Source organism: Nyctereutes procyonoides, unplaced genomic scaffold (assembly GCF_905146905.1).
Source record: "Nyctereutes procyonoides isolate TBG_1078 unplaced genomic scaffold, NYPRO_anot_genome, whole genome shotgun sequence".
NCBI lineage: Eukaryota > Metazoa > Chordata > Mammalia > Carnivora > Canidae > Nyctereutes > Nyctereutes procyonoides.
In genome coordinates, this window is record NW_026575030.1 from 12,532,244 (window position 1) to 12,553,744 (window position 21,501).

At 38.1% G+C, this 21,501-nt stretch overlaps 1 protein-coding gene across 1 annotated transcript in view; it reads left to right on the forward strand.

Moving 5' to 3' along the window:
• CNTNAP5 (contactin associated protein family member 5) overlaps positions 1 to 21,501 on the forward strand; it is a 798,328-nt gene that overhangs the window by 172,076 nt on the left and 604,751 nt on the right. Inside the window, exon 2 of the mRNA XM_055316368.1 lies at positions 9,162 to 9,266. Coding sequence (XP_055172343.1) covers positions 9,162 to 9,266 — 105 coding nt within the window. The remainder of the gene's footprint in view (positions 1 to 9,161; positions 9,267 to 21,501) is intronic.

Here is a 21,501-nt window from a genome sequence, read left to right on the forward strand (position 1 = left end):
ATCCAGTCATGTGCCAACCACTGGGTTAAATATTTTACATGAATTGTCTCTTTTTGTTCTCATAACAAGCCTGTGTACACTTATTATCCCCATTATACATAGAGAAGACTGAGATTAAATGACATCCCAAAGGACATATAATTAGTAAGCTGCAGAGTCAGGATCTGAATTCAGACTGGGCTGGACTCCAATGTCTGGGTTCTTTCCAAATATACTACAGTCTCCAACCGGTCCAGAAAGAACACACACACACACACACACACACACACACACACAACACACAGCCAGATTATGATCTTGAAAGACCACTGCTTCTGTCTCTGGGCTGTCATTATTTTTTTTTTTTTAATCTACAAAGACCAATAAAGATCAATATTTGTTCACATTATCAGTACATGTTTATCCCATCTACTCATAAATGGTTGGCATTGACCTCACTGGGTTGCGCTGTCAGCCAGCTGGCCAGTTTCCAATCCAAACCTATCTTTTTAATCAGGCCTTTTCCCTCAATTCCAAAGAGTAGATTGATGACACACAGAGAGGTTAGTGTTTCCTTTAGAAATTCTGTGCCTATACCCATTAAAGATGAAGAGGGTTTTACAAATGTCTAAGGATTGATTGATCTGCACTTTAAAATCGGGGTTTCCGGAGTAACCAGAATTTTTATTGTAATTTAGAACTACTCGATGCAGGATCATGAGTAGCTATTGGAAGTTTAGCTTCACTGTATTCAAAGAAAGAATAGATATCTACTGAAAAAGACACAGCTCTAGAAAAGAAATTCTCAGCTCTGATGAGCACTAAATTGGCATAACACTGTCTTTATAATTCTTCACTTGCCTCCATTTATTCATCTTAATATTCCAAACATAATCCCTTAAAGTGCTCTTAAAAGTAAAAAGACATCATCTGTATTTTAATTTTTTTAAACCTGTGATCTTTGTGTGTGTGTGTGTTGTGTTCTGTGTAATGTTGATGGGTGTGTTCTATGTGGAGTGTTGATAGGTGGGGATGGGAAGAAAGTACCAGGAGTGTATAGAAATAAAATTGAATTTAGAATTGTTTTAATCGGTAAATTTTTACCTATTAATTTTTTTTCAAAGTTTGGATTTTCTTTATTTATTATTATTTTTTTTTATTCATGATAGTCACAGAGAGAGAGAGAGAGAGAGAGAGAGGCAGAGACACAGGCAGAGGGAGAAGCAGGCTCCATGCGCCGGAGCCCGACGTGGGACTCGATCCCGGGTCTCCAGGATCGCGCCCTGGGCCAAAGGCAGGCGCCAAACCGCTGCGCCACCCAGGGATCCCTGGATTTTCTTTATATTTGCTATTAAAATCCTCCAAATAATCTAGTCACCACTCTCAGCTTATATCCAGAAATTTCTAATACTTTTTATCTGTAAATCTTCCTTTTTTACCATTAAATATTTCATATCTTCTAGCTAAACCAGCTCACTATAAAGGAACATTCATAATCCTACAGGTTTAATAATTTTAGTATATTCGACTTTAGACACTACCAGTAATGCTTTTAGGGGTTGTGTTTTTTGGTCTCTGACCAAAGCTGATCTCAGCAACAGGCACGTTACTCCTGAATCTGATGATTGGACAGTTTCTAGTTCTCTGACCAGCCTGTGACCCTATCAGTGACACCCTGGCCTATTATGTGCTCACAACCCTCTCTTTGTTCCTTCATCTTCATGATGCCACCAATGGAAACCAAATTTAAGGCTGACATATTAGTAGGGCTTGGTGAGAACAGAGTTTTAGAAATGATGATTGAATGAGGATAGACACAAGGGTAAACTGAGAAGACAGTTGTAAAAATTATAACATGGTATTCAAAAAAATCTGATAGGAAAAAAATCTGATAGGATCAAGTAGTAGACAAGTGAGACGAAAAAAAAAACGAATGCAAATCTGAGAGGTCTTTTTTTTTTTTTTTTTCAGATTTTATTTGAGAGAGAGAGAGACAGAGAGCAAGAGAGTGAGCTCAAGTTGCGGGGAGGGCAGAGGGAGAGGGAGAAGCAGGCTCCCCACTGAACAGAAAGCCTGACTCTGACTCTGGACTAGATCCTCAGACCCTAGGATCATGACCTGAGATGAAGACAGATGCTTAACCAACTGAGCCACCCAGGCACCTCCTAAGAAATCTTTCAACTGTTTAGAGCAAATATTTATTGAACATATATATAGTCCTGGACACTAAATGCTAGAGTAAAATAATATCCTCGCTTAACAAGATGTTTTGTATGCCTTACATTGCCCCACAATTAGTATGTATAACATATGCCTCACACACAAGGGATTTAGGAAACATTTGTTCCATTAGATTAAATCATCAATAAACTATATTTAAGGTTAAAATGGAAAATTAAAACAGTTGAGAATCCAGTATTCCTAACATGAGAATTAAAAAAAAAAAATCTGTGGGTGAAAAAGAGTAATATGAAAGGAAAAGTAACTTAGAAAAGCATGTTTCAAGGTGCATTTTGAGTTTGGGCTAATTATGGAACATTCATGTAAGGATGAAAAAATCCAAGAAGGGCTTACCTCATATAAGACAGTCAAATGGAAGACTCACCAGTGCCCATCTAAGAGGCATTCCTGATGTCATTTTAGGAATTGGAAGCCACTTTTCAGATAGGTGATATGCAAGGAATCACACTGACCTGGGTTCAAAGCCCAGTATAGACATTGACTAGAGTGTGAAATGGACAAAAGCCCTTGTATCTTCCTCAGCCATACAGTACGAATGATGGTTTCCCTCTTGATAGGCCTCGGTGACTGCCAACAACCTAGACAGACACTGTGCCACCGGCTGCCACTGCTGCCTTGCTGTTATACTTATTATGCTTGGTTATGACGTAGTCCTAGCAAGCCACCTACAAGCGAAGGACAGTACCTCCAAATCAAATCTAACATAAAAAATGAGTAGAATTGTTTTTAATTTTAAATATAGGAAAATATCCTAGAGTGCTCTTGTCAATCCCTAGACAGCACTAGCCTCTCTTCTAGAAGCTCGTGCAGCCTACTGCATCCCATCCATCACCAATCACTAGTGCAGTGCAGCCAGTGGTGTGCCCATCTTCACCATGTTTGAGGAATTTGCTATCTTTGTCTTTACTATCTTTAAAGTCTTATGGACACTCGGAAGTCTAGAATGTGCCCAGTTATGGTTTGTTGATTGAACAAATGAGCAATATCCCCTGCCATTTACAATTGAGGAATCTGAAATACAGAAAGGTAAAATGAGAGCGTGTTCACAGTGAAGGTAAAAGAGCCTGGGGTTCCTGGATCCCAAGTAAAAGGTCTTTTGCATGGAATTGTTCATAAACATAAGGAGCTTCTTAAAAATATATAGAGAGATTATCTTTCAACCCAAAGTAAATACTTGGTTTCTTGAACTCAGGGTCTGTGTCTTGGACTTTAATTTTATCTTCCTATAGCAAAGAATACAACCATGGGTATTCAGCAAGCAGAGACTGCATTAAGTTGGAGATGAATGTCAGGACAGAGAAGGTTTAACCTTTTCATGACTCATTTTAGAGAGTCATGTTTTTTGATCTGTTCATTATGAGGTAATTTATATTTTAGGATTTCACGGTGGAAAAGAGGAACAGGGTCAGATTCAAGAGTAATATTAGAATATTTATTTTTGTTGTTTACTAAGTGAAATTATAGGTAACAAGGGGAAAAAAATAAAAGAAGCTTGTCACTTCTAAGCACCGTTGTAGGCACTACACAAAATGCATGCTTTATGTCTCTTAAACAAAGTAGGCCATTAAGTGTGCAATGCTAAGAGGAATTTTATCTCACCTATAAATACAAGTGAATCTTTTAAGTTCCAAATCCCCATATACAGACAATTTACTGTGGTAATCAAGACGATACTCACAATTTAACTTCAGGGCCATCTGTTACTGGAGTGGTATTTTAATAATAATGTATAAAAATATATGTTGGCAACAAAAAATGTTACTTAAAGTAGAATCATCTTAAAGAGTCAATGATAATTTCTAAAAAGCTATGTAAATATCATATTTACTCAGAACTCTCTCTTGTGCCTTTACCTTTTAATTAATGTGATAGGAGACCTTTAATATGTAACTGTTCATATACATTAAGGAACAAATTATCCCCACTTCTTCAGACTGGAAATATCAAATAAAATGCTTGACTTGAGGAGCCACACAAATATTCATAAGGAAACAAGTCACTTTTCTTTATCTCTTCTTACTTTTTTAAATCCTCCCTTTATTGTTCTCTTGCTAAGGAAGAGATAAGATGCTAAGGAAGACATAAGAAGGCAAGAAAAATAGAGAAGAAATTCAAGTTCTTTTGAAAATCATAGGCTATTCTGCACTGGTTTTCTGTTATCCGGGAGATGCAATTGCGCCCTTCTTTTTGCATAAGAAAAGTTATTTGTTAAAACAGATGTTATGAAAAATAATATAATTATGATTACTGGACTTCTGCAGAGGTGGCAGATCATGCCTGGGAAAGGGGAAATCTGAGCTTTGGTCCAGGCTAGTCCATCAGTGACTGAATAATCCTGAGCAGACTCCTCATCTCCCTAAATCCTGATGTCCTCATTTGTAAAGTAAAGGGCTTGAATTTCACTATTTCAAAAGTTCCTTGTGTTCCAGTATCCTCTTGCTTTATGAATGTAGGGCTTAGTCATTTGCAAATAAGAATGGGGTTGTTCAGCAGTTACTGATTGGAAAGAGCTGAGTTACTTTCCATCACACTCATAGGCATGGATTTTCACCAGCCTGGGAATGGGGTGGGGGTAGGAAGTGGACTTTATGTTATAAAGGAAAATTAGTAGATATGGCAATAAAGTTATCTGCTGAGGAAAAATGGAAAATTAGTAGATTATACATGAGTAAGAGTTTGCATTATTAGATAGCTTTTAAACTTTATCTTTTTTTGCAAAAAATATCTTATTTTTTTAAAGATTTGTCTACTTATTTTAAACAGAAAGACAGCATGAGCACAAGCAGGAAGGGCAGAGGTAGAGATGGAGAGAGAGAGAGAATCTCAAGCAGACTTGGTGCTGAGCCTGGAGCCCAAGTGAGGCTCAATCTGAACAACCCTGATATCACTACCTGAGCCAAAACCAAGAGTCTGACTGACACTTAACTGATTGAACCACCCAGGCATCCCCGTAAAAAATCTTTTAAAGACAAGCCCCATCTATTTAAAATGCATTCATCAAGTGTGGAAAATGATATTCTGGTAAAATCATGAAAGCCTATCTCGGGTTGTATATGTCCCCTTGAAAGCCTAGTGTTAGTCCCTTGGTATGTTTCCCCCTCCTAACATCTCTCAGCCCACCTGAGTTTCTTCATCCTTTCCTCTTTCCTCACGTAAATAGAGATAAACATCCACCACCAGTTTGGAGGAACCAACTGATGGGTTTAGTGTTGTGCAGACACACTGTCAGAAGGCAGAGATGTGAGTGGTGCCTAAAATGCGATGACAACATGGGTTTGCTTATTTAAAGCCTGCAGGAATGGTGGAGCAGATGGTGCTTTGTTTCTTTCCTTCCCAGCCATGTGTTTGGTATGATGTTGGCCCAGTCTCTGCAAGGTGGTCCACAGAGGGGGAGGACTGCCCCATGCAATATTGTCCTCACTCTCCGGTGATTCTTTACCCCTTTGTTTCCCCACCATTTCATATTCTCCCTTTCATCTGGCCCTTGGTAAACCTTTAGGGCAATAGAGCTACTGGTGACATCAATTACTGAGCAAGTATTGTGATATGTCATAAAGTTCAAGAAATGAAAATATTGAAATGGTTGGTCTCAATTACGGCAAATATTACAGACGATTCATATAGTGCTCTGTGTTTTCATTCTGTTCTTTATCCTTTAAAGGGGGTTTTCCTGCATATTTTTCCATATATTCTCATTCTTTTTAAAAATGATTCTGTGGCTGAATATGTGAGAGATGACTCTCTTGATTTTTCAGACAATGAAGATACTATTTAGTGCATTTGAATGTATTACCTGGAGTCATTGGGGCAATAGAAAAAAATAATCTAGAATGAAGAGCTCCTAGCTCTAGCCTTCCTGATACTTTCCACAGTCCCAGACTGTCCCAAATTATGAATTATAATATGTATAAGCTGTTCTAATTTATGCTAGATCATTTCTCTTCTGCCTTAAGAATAGGACACATGTCTAAAAATAATACACACTTTTGGATTTAGAATGGTTATATGGACAAATTCTTTTTTTTAAGATTTTATTTATTTATTCATGAGACACAGAGAAAGAGAAAGAGAGAGGGAGAGAGAGAGAGGGAGAGGGAGAGGCAGAGACACAGGCAGAGGGAGAAGCAGGCTCCCCACAAGGAGCCGGATGTGGGACTCGATTCCGGACTCAAGGATCATGCCCTGAGCCAAAGGCAGATGCTCAACCGCTGAGACACCCAGGCATCCCTATATGGACAAATTTTAATTCCCAATGACAAAGATTAATTTGATTAGAGGCCTGGTCTATTCTCAATTTAGATGACAGAGAGAAGACGGAGAGAGAGCCCGGAGCTATGCACTGGCTGGGGAGGAGAGGTCTTTCTTCCTTTCTGATTTGAGATTTTCCCATTATTATCACTTATAGGGAAAGAACAAAGTTCAGCCACATTCTCTAAAAGCCATTATTGCAATGCACAGGGCCCATGACGAGAGGAGTCCTGCACAATCTCCTCTCACGGATCTTCTTTTTAGCACAGATTGTTTTTGATGGGTTTACTAATTTCCAAAGTGGAAATATTGACTCCACAAATGGAGATACAAGGAAGGTACAATTCAGAAGAGAAATGGCAGTTGGTATTGAGGCCAGGAGAGTCTGGAACCTGACCTCTCCGTGAAGCCAGCACCTTCCGAAAGGGGAGACTGCATAGGGCTAGATGAGATGGACCAGATCACTTTCCTGGATGTCTGTTTAAGTGGATCCCCATTGTACTGGCTGGGATGTAACCTTGGTGAAATTCTCTTAAACTTTCTCATGAGATTGATTGATTGATTGACTCTATCCATTTTTCAATGATCTCAGTGCTCCATGAGGTCTGAGACTCAATTTACTCAACTCTACCCCTAGTGCTTGTCCAAGGTCAAACATCAAGTATGTCCTTATAAATATTTTTTGGACTGAATTAAACTGAAACACTTAGGCCACTTTTATTCTTACTTTAGAGGAAAAATAGGATTAGGGGCCCAAAGCTCAAACATGTCATTAACAGCATTTAAAAAAAAAAAAAACAAAACTTCAATTTGCTTGTGGAAGTGGATGTCAGAAGGGTTGTGAGCTATCAGGGAGTAGTGGGAGGCGTGCTTTCTGAAACTGGAGGATGATTGTAACTACAGTTGCAGACAGGTGTGGCTCATAGCATAGCTGTGAAATCTGATACTGTGTGCTGTTTGATGTGGGTATGTACAAGTACGAAGTATTTCCACTGAGTTCTGTTTTCTGTATTCACCTAATGTTTCCTAATGATAAGATGAGTATAAACAAATGGAATATTTGCATCATATAAAAATTATTTGCTAATGTATAAATAGAGTAACCAATCTGTGTTTCCAAATAAATGCACTGCAAGTATGTATGCACCTCCCCTCACCTGCATCTTATGCCTGGAATAAAGGAGCCTTGAACTCTCCTTCTTATTTGCAGAATGACCATAACTGCAGAGGTGTCCTTGCTGTGATTTTTATGTCATTCCTCCTTTAGTGAGAATCTGGCTCTGTTTTGTTTTTGTCAAGTACATCAAAATATTTTTCAAACATTTGTGTTTGGGGAAAAACTCAAAATACACTTTGCAAGTTGATTTTTTTTAACACATTTAACAAACAAAAATTTAATCCTTATGTTTCTCATTAATTTTCCTGGAGTTAGACGAAATAGTCCCCTCAGAATTTTCTGGATAAACAAACAACCTCCTATCCAATGTACATTAAAAAAACCAGACCCATTTTTCTTGAGAGCCTTTAATACATGAAGTTTACCTTCAAACTGAATGACATAGAATTATGTTTGAATGAGATATATCTAGATTTTGTGACATCATTTTGCAAAGTCCTGAAAGGTCAATTGTATACTTAATGGAAAAATAGAAAAAAAACATGCTGGTACTGTTGTGTGAACTAATTCCTCCCTCCCTCTTTCCCTCCCTACCTCTCTTCTTTAGCTTCCTTCCTTCCTTCCTTCCTTCCTTCCTTCCTTCCTTCCTTCCTTCCTTCCATCACCATCCATTTCTTTCAACAAACCTTTATTGAAGGCTTATTATGTATCAGATTATTTGCTAAAGTCCTACAAAGAGTATGCCACTTAGTGTAAGATGCAAACAAACAAATGACTAATGATCACAGAACATTTAGATGACCAGTTTGCTATGTGAAGTGCAGGGTCCTCTGCATGAGATTGCATGCTCAATCTGGAGGAACAGGTCTGTGTTGTCAAGACCACATTTCTCCCCATGACCCCATTCTGTTCCACATTTGAACAGCATCAAAGAAACCTTAGTGAGCATACCTGTTACATTAGGGAAGACTGGAAGGGCTGCTTCTAAATATCAGATTCAAAATTGTACAAGATCAGGTACTATACTCCCTTACTTGTGGAATAGACATTAATCATTAGAATTAGTTTTTCATTTTCAAAAGATTTTCATACAACTAGGAGTGAGACAATCTGAATAATTCTGTCCATCTAGATACCCTATGGCAGGAGTCCCAGGAACTGAAGATGGAAGAGCAGGTAAACAATTGTAGCCGCCCTTCAACAATCTCACTTCTTCTAAAATAGGTTCAGTAGCCATAACTTGAGACTTTGTTCAAGTAACTGATTAAAGGAACAGATGATAGTTAGACATCTGAGTTAGACAAATCAGTGAGATTTCTAGCCACACCATTTTCTAGTGTTGTGACCTTGGACAAACTTCGTAACATCTCTGAATGTCAGTGTCTCCAACTGTGAAAGACATTTTTACCTGTCATTCAGGACTGCGAGGAGTAAATGAAATAGCACATGGAAACAAGTGCTACTAGCCTTGTTCAGAGCAATAGTTAATAAATAATGGTGATTAATGCCTGATTCTTCTCTTTACAAGCTATCTCTTACTAATAATATTTACTTTCTTTCTCTCTTATCGTTACAGACAACTGTGATGACCCGTTAGCGTCCCTGCTCTCTCCGATGGCTTTTTCCAGTTCCTCAGACCTCACGGGTACTCACAGCCCAGCTCAACTCAACCGAAGAGTTGGTAAGTAAGGTGACTAAAACTCTAAAAGCAGTGCTGAATAAGCACACTGTGGGGAAATGGAAGAAAAAGAATACCTCCATTCCCTGGGCTCATGTCCAAGAGCATCGTTCAGAAGAAGAATGGGAAGAGTGGGGTTAAAATGGAATTAAACCATGTTTCCCTGTGTGTAATGGATATTCAAAGTGTGCTGGTTCTTGTCTCCCCAACCTATACTATTCTCTAATTATTATGAAAGGCCTTTGTGAAAATAAGTTTTTTTTAATTGCTTTCTTTTTATATTTCATGTATCTAACAAGAGCATGTTTAAAATAAACATGATTTAAATCTACCAAGATTTTTCCTTCAATAACTTTAATTTTTACAATCTTATTTTATTTAAGAATACATAGTACTGTTAAGTAAAAGTAAGAATATGCAAATAATATGTAAACCCACCAGCTAGTGATAGCTGTGGTTAAATATTGAGTGTATACCTTTACAACATGTGATGGAAATAAGAGCACATACTTAACTGATCTCTTTTGTGAAATGTCTTCAAAAAATATAATGTTGAGTATTTAGATAGATATATTTTTAGTCAGATTTGGTTGACTTTTATGATGTGTAGATATACACATATATGTGTAGTTGTGTAATTGAAGTTTTTAATTTTTAAAGATGGTTAAAGTTTATTTTTTAATTTTTAAAGATTATTAAATATCTAATTATCTTTGTATATGTATACATCAAGTGAACATTATAAACTATTTTTTCAAGTTGAGAAAAAAATGTGTATGCGATTTTAAGAAGTACACTGATCTGTTAGAGTTCATATTAATTATTCCTGACTATATATTCTCATTGATAATATGAGGCCCATCATATTAGGAAGTTTTCCAATACTGGCATATCTTTACATTATGGAATAAGTTTTAATTGATCATTGAGTTATGGATATAAAGTGCAGAATTATTTAACTTGTTGACATTTATTTTATAATTATGGATCTCCATTAATCATGAGAGAGATTTGCGAGTTTTATTTGTATATTTGGTATTTGTTTTGTACTATATGTCACAGGTTATATTGTATTACAATGGGATCAGTAATTTAAGTTAGCAAGTTGTATGTTTTTTTTTTTAAGAAAGGAATTTAAGAATGCTATAAGAGACTCTTAACTATAGGAAACAAACTGAAGTTTGTTGGAGGCAAGGTGGGTGATGGAAGGGGTAACGGGTGATGGACATTCAGAGGATACATGATGAAATGAGCATTGGATGTTATATGCAACTGATGAATCACTAAATTCTACTCCTAAAATCAATAATGCACCGTATGTTAATTAAATTGAATTTAAATAAAAAATACAAAATAAATTTAAAAAGAATGCTATTCCAAAGGAAAAAGAATGACCACTCAAAGACCTAGCAGGAAAATATTAATAACAATTGTGTACTAACACTATCTTTTTGCTGCATACCCTGGTCCAAGAATGTTATAGATTATTTCACCTATATTAAGGTATTTCATCTTCAGAAAGATAGATACTATGAGTATTATTACCTTTTAACTTCAGATAGGGTTCCTGAGGCTCAGAAAAATACCATAACTTGCTTAAAATCACACAGTTATGAAGGGGAAATGCTTTGACTCAAGTCACTCAAACCCCAAGTTTTGCTCCCTAATCACCACGTGAGCAAACTGATTCACTAACATAGATTTAAAAAGGCTATATTAGAAAAAGACTTGGAAACGTACCAACCAGAGCTCACATGCTGCTTATGGCATTTACTTGCAAGCTCTGTGAGGATCACAAGTCACCTATCTGCTCTTGAGCTCAGTTTCTTATCTGTCAAGTGGACCAGTAATGCCTGACTTGACACATTATGTGCAGCTGAGGAAGATTTCACATCCAAAAGATACTTCTCACTGCAGGGTAGAGAGCTGGACCACAGCAGGGAGATTCACTTGCCATTTCTGGAAGAAACACAGGTTGGAAGATTTTAATATGAGTCTTGGGTCATCCAGAGCAGAGTCCCAACCCCATCCAACTATACAGTTGCAGAAAGTCATTACTGCCTAGTAACACCTGGACAGTTTCTGGGGAAGCTGTGAATCTGAATCTGAGAATCTGATCACAGGCCAGCTCATCCCCTAGTGGACAGATATTGACAGAGCACAGATGTCTCTACTCCAATTTATTAACTATCCTGCTCACTGGAGCATCTGTATCTGAGCCCAAGGATAGTATGAGTGTATGCAGAGAGGTTGACCGCTCTGTCTTCTCCCAACTACAGTCTAAATCCGGAAGGCTATGCAGAAGATACAGTCTCAGAGAGTTGAGATATATTGGACTAGAACTCACCGTCTAGCACAATTGCCCGGGCCTGGCTGGCAGCCTACGCTTCCCTCACTGGGTCCAACAATTGCCCTCAGGGGAAATTTAACACAGTCTTTTTTTTTTTTTTTTAAGATTTTATTTATTCATAGAGACACAGGCAGAGGGAGAAGCAGGCTCCATACAGGGAGCCTGACGTGGGACTTGATCCCGGGTCTCCAGGATCACACCCTGGGCTGAAGGCAGCGCTAAACCGCTGAGCCACTGAGCCACCCGGGCTGCCCAATTTAACACAGTCTTGAGGAGAGGTTCTATCACTGGTTCTCAGCCAAGAGCTATACATTTGAATCACCTGGATAGTTTTATAAGTAACACTGCCTAAGCTCTTACCTCAGATATTCTGAATTAATCCCCTGAAATGGGATCCAAGGGTGGATATTGATAAGTAAACAAATACAAGCTTTCCAGGTGATTCTAAAATGCGATGAGTAAAAAAAATAAATAAAAAATGGAATGAGTTGCAAACTACTAGGTTGAATTAAAATTTATAAATAACAAATTCTTCTGTTAACATTTATTGGCACCTACTATGTGCTAGCGAACTCGGTTAGAACTCTGGTACATAGTTGGTAAAAATAGGGACGAATCCTATTCATAAGGAGTTTACATGGATAATGTAGATTAGCATGTAAGTAATTAATAGCTAACATTTGTTGTTAATGATAATATTGGTATTATTATTTTCACATATGCAACATAAATAATATGTATATATACATATATATACAGTAGGGTAATATGCAACATAAATAATATGCATATATACATTTATATATAGTAGGGTAGATGGAAAGCCAATATATACACATATAGTTATATATATATATATATATATATACACACAATGGAGTCATATATAAAGAGGTAAAGAGGTGGATATATACAGGTTTGGATATATATATATATATATATATATATATATATACACACACACACCCCTATATATTAGGACATACATACATATAGTTATATACATGTGTAAATATGCATGCATAGAACATATAAATATAGCATATATTATAATAAAACCTAAGTGATGTTAATGTTATTAAAGACTAGGTTTTTGCCATATGAGTTTTCCAAATATAAAAATCTAAAATTTGAGAAAACTATATTTTTTATTTGGATTGGAAATATCAGTATAGTAATGACTTATTTTTTTCATGCTAAAAGCAGACTTATATGTCATCTGTCCACTAAAACGACCTAGAAGTATTCTGTATCTCTGCCTAATGAACACTCCTTTCTACACATCTTTCGTTAAAACTTCCCTTTTATTTTAAAAGAGGAAAAACATCAAATACAACCAGAAGTGCGAACTGTTCTGCACGGTTAGAAACCTAGGCTACTTTAGATACACAAGAGATTTCAAAGAATATCTTGGCTTTAATTTAAAATCTCCATATACTGTTTTTTTAATTAATTTATTTATTAACACATTTTTTTTAAAGATTTTAATTTTTTTTTTAAGATTTTATTCATTTATTCATGAGAGAGAGAGAGAAAGAGAGAGGCAGAGAAAGAGGCAGAGGAAGAAGTACTCGATCCTGGGTCTCCAGGATCAGACCCTGGACTGAAGGTGATGCTAAACCACTGACCCACCCAGGCTGCCCATAAAGATTTTATTTATTCGAGAGTGAGAAAGAGAGATTGAATGGTGGAGAGCGCTGGAGTGAGAGGGAGAAGCAGGCTCTTCACTGAGCAGGGAGCCAGACCCAGGGCTCAATCCCAGGACCCTTAGATCATGACCTGAGCTGAAGGCATATGCTCAACCAACTGAGCCACCTAGCTAGGAACCCCTCCATATAGTGTTTTAAATAGCAAGTTCACAAATAGATACTAAATCATTGCTACTAAGCACTATCATGATCAAGTTTGGCTCCCACCAACTGGTGGGATTGTGTACCTGCCAGCATAAGACTAAAAATCATCACAGCAATATAATCACTGCTTACCATGAGCCATCACTGTTCTGAGATTTTAAGGTAAATCAATTCAATCTCCACAACCCCTCTCTATAAGAATTATCAATATCCTGGTTTCATAGATTTAAAAAAAAATGCCATGGCACAGAGCAGAGAAAAAAAAAGAATATTAGAATAAAACTTCTAGGTAGATACAAAACCAATCAATGTCCTACAGTAGAGTAAAATTTTGGGGTTATATTTTCTCTTAGACAAACACTTATACATGAATATGTAACTTCACAGTGTCTAAGATCTAATATTCAATGGATAAGAAAACCAAATGACAGGTATATTCTCCTAGAGAATTAAAAATCATTGAGTGGTCCTGTTAAAATTGCCCAGGATGATACCTAAAAGACATACTGTACTCTTCTTTTTTTTTTTTTCTCCCAAGTTCTGGATTTTTTTAAAACTGTTTTATTTATTTATTTGAGCAAGAAAGAGAGAGCTCAAGTAGAGGGGTGGACAAAGGGGGAGGAAGAAGCAGACTCCCCACTGAGTGGGGATCAATTCCAGGGCCCCATGACCATGACTGGAGCCAAAGGCAGGTGCTTAACCAACTGTATCTCATATGGAGTGTACTTAACAGCACCCTGTAGCTATTCACTGTTGAACTATTTTTCAAAATGAGCCTGCCCGCAAGTCCTGACACTGTGTAAAACTGCTGACTCCTGGCAACCATCTACACCTTTAGCAAACTTTGAACATAGGTAATGAAGGACCACTTTACCTCTGTGTGTGCTCAGAACTTAAGCATGCACATCTCTGACCTATATACAGGAAGAAAGGATGCCCCGCTGGTAAATTTGTCATGTCAGAAACAAAGATCAATTCGAAAGTTGGAAAGAAAATTATAGGAAAGGTATGCTGATGAGTTTCCTCAGACCCTGAGTAAAGAAAATGTCATGAGTTTGGTCGGTGACAAAGTAATCTTTCTGAGAAAAATACACCCTTTGCCCCAAGGTACTACTATGAGAGCCAAGGTCTGGGTAACCCACCAAACCAGGAGGGAGATTGGGCGGTTAGCGCCCACTGTAATAGTGTTCACACTGTTATCTCATCCAGGGAAGGGATTTGCCAAATGGAATTTTTGCTCTCTCCCTCTACACATCCCTCAGTCCTTTCTCATCCACACACAAAGTAATACAAAGCAAAAAAAGAGAACTAATTGCCTTTTAAAAAGGACAAAATACATTAAACTGGGGGGTCAGATCACTAATAATTTAGGTTACTAAGTCAATCTGTGTAATTGTGGCTTAAGAGGGATCTGACTTTGTCAAATGTGATTTGTTTTGTGGCCAGAAAGCTTTTGATCTGAGCTTTAAAGTCAGCTGGGCTTCGAGAAGCACTTACTGTCAGCAGGAAGTGCAGAACTGGTGGCGCAGCATGAAGCTGCTCAACAGTAGGTTAGACCTGATCCAAAGCGAGAGGAAGGTTTGAAGTTACTTGATATGATTAAAAGGCAAGTAAGAACAGACATCTCTGGCCCCATGAGAGGAGAGGTTTGTATTTTTCTTTCCCATCCCTTTGTCCCTCCCCGCCCCCACAGTTTTGCAAACAATTACATTTACCATTTGTTCCTTGAAATTGTAATCTCTCTTCCTCACTTGATATATTTTTGAGATACTTGCCTGTGTAAATTGAGATTGTATGTTTCTAGCATAACAATTTTGTTGCCATAGAGAATCTGTTTTTCTATGTCAAATTCTTCTTATCTTCCTGGGCTTATGGACCATTGAAGAGGCTCAAAACCCTTGCCCCCATTAGGCACAGCATCCATGAACACTTTTTATTTTCTCTCTGGGAAGCACTAGTTGCAAAAATTTAAGGACCCATGAAGGTCTTTGGAAGTTGGGTTTCAGTTTGGTGTCCCTGGTCCTTCTGTAAGGAGAGTTGGATCTGGACCAATTTAGGAATCAGGGTTCTCACAATTACCATGCTATCAGCTATCTGGGGACTTGTTCCAGGTAGCTTGCTAGATGACAATCCTGAAGATCCAATTTCACAGTCAGCACTAAGATGCCTGCCTACAAATGACAGCACCAATCTCCCATCTGAATTGATTGAGTCAGACAGGATATGGGTATCATCTAATCTGTTTAAAAAGACAATGAGAAATACAGAATTTTGTCACTACATCTCCACCTGAAGGATTCTTTCCTTCTTTCCAGCTCTTTTCCTCTCTTTTATCCTGTCTTCATTGCTCCCCAGCCCCAGCATGACTAGTGTCAAGTCCTATGTTTTTCTCACTATTCGAAGTGTGGACTCCATGTGGATATGCAGGCATTACCTGGGAGCTTGTTAGACATGCAAAATCTCAACGACTGCCCCCTAACTTCTGATCAGAACTTGTGTTTTAGCAACAGTTGCATTTAAACAGTCGAATTTGGGATGCCCCTATTCTGAAGCATCCCTAAATATTCTGCTTCTTTGATTCTTAACCTCTGTGGCCTTTTCAGCATCTCATAGGAGAGTGTGGGGTTGGGTGAAATGGGAGGAAATCAAAGTTATCTAAGTTATTATGAATAAGAAACCATGCTTGAAACCAAGAAGTAGAAATATAAGCTCTATTTGTGTCATTACATTGGTACTAAGAAAGTTGGTATCATTCACATTTTTAAGGATGAGGAAATAAACTCAGAGATGTCAAGTCACTGCCCTAAGGATACATAGCTAATTATTCAAAATTGAATCAAATTCTACCTACCCCAGGGTAACTAATATCTTTATTCTCATTGATACGAGATCTTGATCTAAGTAGAGGTGGGGTTGGCATAATAGTCATTTTTTTCAGGTCATTTTGGCATTTCAGGTGGTATTGCCAGTATTTTAACCACAAAGATTGGATTTTCAAGCATCAAAGGAGAAAAAGATATGGACACCTCTGTCTCCTCCATGTCCCTGATCCTACTGTGGCCTAATAGGCCTATTGGCAAAACTAGCCTTGACCTACATATTTAAACAATGCCCTAGGCCTCTTCTCTGACTAGGACAGCAATACATCATTGAGAGATACAGAATAAAAATCTTCTGCTATTTAATAGGAGCCTTGGGACCCTGCCTCAATGTAGACAAATCTATGATGATCCTCTATCCGACCAAGATAACTGCAAAACACAATGATGTTAAGAGGGAAAGGAGGAATCATGAACACTTTTGCTCACTAATAATGTTTCAGAGATTCTAAACACCAACCTTTGGCACAATGAGATGATAGATAAACCCATGTAATCGACCTTTTACTTTTTCTTCTGATGGCCAGTCACTTCCTTTGAAATGCCAAACTGAGATTATTTCTATGTAGCACTCTAAAATGCTAGTTTACATAATCACCTATGTTATGCCACTAATACTTTTCAAAGAAACAAGATCTTTAGTTTGCCAGTTCACTGCATTTAACTTAAAGCATTGTAACTTAAAAATATAGTAATGCAATTAAGGGCAGGGTACTTAATGACATATATTTAGTCTAGCAGATGACAGTTTACCACTGTATTTGCAATGAAGGTCACATCCAGGTGAAATAAGTTGTATTTGAATAGCATATTTTATGGTGGATGCTTTTACTTTGTCTAACCTGGATTAGTTAGGTAGCGCCTATTCAATTCCTTTGTTTAAAATCTATTTGAACTCTTTCACTTAAGATATTGTGGAAATGGCATTAAAAAGATGAGCTAAGGATTATTAAATCTACTGTTGGGGTGAAAATGGAAACACATAACCAACTCTAAGAAATCAGAAAACAGGAGTTAATATTAACAAGCAGTTCATCCTTCTCCAGGATTCCAGTTTGGATACTCCATGTCCTGTGGTGGTCCCTTACCTGGGGGCCCCTTTTAAGTGTCTTGAACTACACCTCTCTTAAACTTGTCTATGCAATCACTTACCTGTATCTGGACTTCATTATTCTAATCAATGTACATGTTTGATGAAAATCCAGATTTTATGAGAATCCGTGTTGTTTTGCTGAGGACTTGCTTTTAATCAATCCCTTCTACAGAAATATTCGGAACAATCAATATTATCCCTGGGATATCTCTGTTAGGGTAATTTTGTGTGGAAGTAATAGAAAATTCATTTGAAGAAAAACTCAGTAGCATGAACAAATATTAAATAATTAAAGCTAGGTGCATGGAGATTGAGAGGTGTCCATACTTCTATTTCTTGAACAGCATGGTGTTGCAAGGGTGTTCACCCTGGAATAGTGTGGTAAGCTAAGTATTGGGTTTGTGAGGTTTTTCTATACTGTGTTTTATTTTACTTTTTTTTTCAAAAAAGGGGAATAAAAATGAAATTTTTACCTTACATGAAAGGAAGACCTCAGCAAACACAGCCTTCAGAGCTGGTGGATTCAGTTCAACGAAGTCATTCTCAGAGTCCACATCCTTCTCCAGCTAAAATGCCCACCCAGCATCTCAGCCAGTCTCAATAGCATTCTGGGAAACAAAGCATGGACTCCTAATCCTTGCTTTGAAGCCATAAGTTGATTCCTCAGAATAGCAGCATGCTAAATATCACCTCAGAACTTGTTAACAAAAATGTAGATTGACTGGACTTATCCCAGACCTGCTGGACCAGAAACTCTGGCAGTGGGACCTGAGAACCTCTATTTTTCCAAGTCCCTTGACTAAACGTGCTCAGGTTTGAGAACCATGGTATAGAGCTGTAAGACTCTTCTGAGACCCAAACCCGCCTCTGCTTCACATCAGCAGCAGTTTTTCTCTGTCCAATTAGCCATAATTCGGTCATAGGTCCACTCCTACACTCAATCACAGGTAAGGATTGTAGAATTACCTTTACTGGCTTTAGACTAATAATCTTGTACAGAGTAAGAGAATAATTGATTATGTTTCTTCTCTGTCTCTCTCTCTCTCTCTGTCTCTCTCTCTCTCTTTCTCAAGCTATATCTCCTACCATTTTGATGGGTTATATTGTACATCTTCCAGTCAAAGGAGTAACTTCCTAATCGGTTGAACTGATGCCAGAGTTAATTTTTAGAACCCAAATTGAAGCTTTTGAAGTAATAGTTAAATATACTTGTATTTCACCATTTTTATAGTCAATAAATCTGTGAGTAGACAAATATCATCTTGATCCTTGATCCTTGTTAGAGTGAACACTTAACTATATTATTTTTATAGAAGTAGAGAAATTACTTGCTCAAAGTCATGGAGTCAAAAGTGACTCTTTCAATTGAAACCCAGACTTAGACTAGGCACTGTCTTTCAAATAAAACAGCCCCAGGGAACCAAGGTAAATGTAGTATGTGAGCTGTGCAAAAATTATGCTGCTCATGAGAAAAAAGTTTTAAGTGGTAATGCCAACAATATGAGATCTGCAGGTTTAAATGACTTTCAATTCCACTGCTCCATTTTCCTTTCAAAAATCTTGGGAGAATCATTTTTTTCTCTCTATGCCTAAAAATAGGAAGAGTGTCTTATCTTGCTCCTCGATCTTTTATACTGCTTTACTCATAGATGGAACTAAATAATTATATATCCATTAAATGGGGAATAAATAATCCACAAAAAGCCCCCCTCAGGCCTAAGCAGCTGATGAGGAAGGTTAAATTGTATTGATCTGACAAATTAAAAATAATTTAGCTTTCAACATTTTATATGAGAAATTCTAGAGCAATGCTATCCAATAGAAATTTCTGCAAGGATGGAATATTCTTTAGCTGTGCTGTCTAATAAGGTAGCCAGCAGCTACACATGGATATTGAAATTTGGTTAAGGCTACTTAAAAACTGAAACTTTAATTCAAGTCAAGCTAATTTAAATTTAAAGAGCTACATGTGGTTAGCGGCTACCACATTGAACAGTGTAGTTCTATGGTCTTTTCAAGTTTTATATACATGACCTTCTCACCTGGGTTTTTGTGTGTGTGTGTGTGTGTGTGTGTGTGTGTGTGTGTGTGTGTGTGTGAATCAACCCTTCGCTTGCAAGGGGCATAAATATGAGATACCTTCCTTGGGACTGACTTCCAAGTTTTCCAGGTCCCAGGTGCCTTCCTGCTGATTTCCCTCACTTCTTGTATAACTTCTGAACTGTGAAATGTGGAGCCTGATATACTTTTGTGTTCCATCAGGGCTTTAATGTTTCTACTCTTTACAAGGGAAGTATTCACTGAAGGACATCACAGCTGAGCTATCTGAGTAGTGAGCATTAGAATTCTTCAAAGTAATAATACAGCTTTCTCCCATAAATGCAGACACACAGGTGTGTGAACAAGTACACCCACTATAGCTAAGGCTGTCAGAGCCCATATCTCCTAGGCTTCACTACTTTCAGTACAGGGACAACATCTGAGGATCTGAGCTGAGGTGGGACTTCCTATTCAAATTATTTGTGGAAGAGTGATTTCTGGAGACTGGTTATGAGGGAAGGCAAAGGGATAGGCTAGTGAAGTCTCAGCTGAGGCCTAGCTTCCTTCTGATGCCAGGAGGAAGATCTAAACCACAGATTGCACCATAAATATCAACCATGTCTTGATATAATGGGATTGACTTTTGGAACTTCGTATCAGTCCATCACTGGCTGAGGTAGAAGTGGGAAGTGGCAGCTTTCTGAGCAAGTATGCTTCTGCTTGGCCACAGGCAAATCTCTGGAGAAGGGGACAGTTCTAGTTGTCAGCCTGCACCCACAGTTGAGAGATGAATCCATTCCCTAAGAAAGACCGGAGTGGAACCCTGAGGAATCTCCCAATGTAACCACTTTCAACCCCAATAACTACACCTTCCCTACTCTGCCTGAGGGCTCTATCACTGCCTTCCAGGAGTTTCAAGCAATGCCTGACTGAGTTGCTGTATATCAAAAAGAAAACAAAAATAAACCCAGTCATGATAATGCTCTGGTAACAGAACCCTTAGGTGCATCCTGCACTGATGGGATTAAGCTCATTCTACAGGAAGGTTGGCTTGCTGATGTGCTATAGATTGGCAGCTCCATCTGCCTAACCCAACTTCCTGGGGTCAATTCCCAAATAAACTACTTACATTCAGACCCATGTCTCATAATTGACTTCTGGGAATCCAAGCCAAGTCACACAGAGAGAGCCATTGCCCCCCATCATTACTCTTGAGGCAGCCTCAGTTATGACTGGGTCTGAGTCAGACCCAGACTCTCCCCTCCCTTTTATGAGTCTCCTCTTATAATCCGCTTTGGTCTTCTCTGCAAATCGGCCTCAGTAGGGCCACTTCAAATTTTCCTATGAGTTTTTATCTGTTTTGAAAACCACAGGGTATTTGGTCAGGTTCCCACTTTTCTTTTTCCCCAGGAGGCTCCTTAGTGCCTAAATAAATGTGCAGGTAAAAGTGTAGGATCCTTGGCCAAGGTTGGCCTACAACCCCTAGAATCTACCACACCTGCCCAGTAGCAGAAAGATGATGCCTTGGCTTCCGGCCCACATCCCCACCAGTCTCAGAAATCCCTGCCCAGTCACAGATCCTACTACAAATGGAAAATAACAACTCCGTGCATGGAGGTGCAAGAAGCCCTCCTGAGTGCTGTGTGCAAACTTATGAATATTGTTATCACTCTTATCCATACTGTATAATGTTAAATATTTATGGGACAGTGTGTCTCTCTGCCTTTCTCATTACCATCACTAGGTAGTTTTGTCCCTGAAAAAAATCTTGAACTGTTGCTTACACAGGCACCAAATATTTAATAATTAATGATGCCACTAGTAATTCAAGCTAACCTCCCAGGCATTTGTGACAATGTGCTTATAGCTTTTTAGGGCCTTGAGTAAATCTGGGGGAAGGCACGTGCCTAAGAAATCTATTCCCCATAGAGTTTATTGTAGGGTTTTTAAAAATGACTGTGTGCTTCAAACAGATTAGGGGTAAAATGTTGTGTGTATATATATGACTATTCTAGCTCCTGTT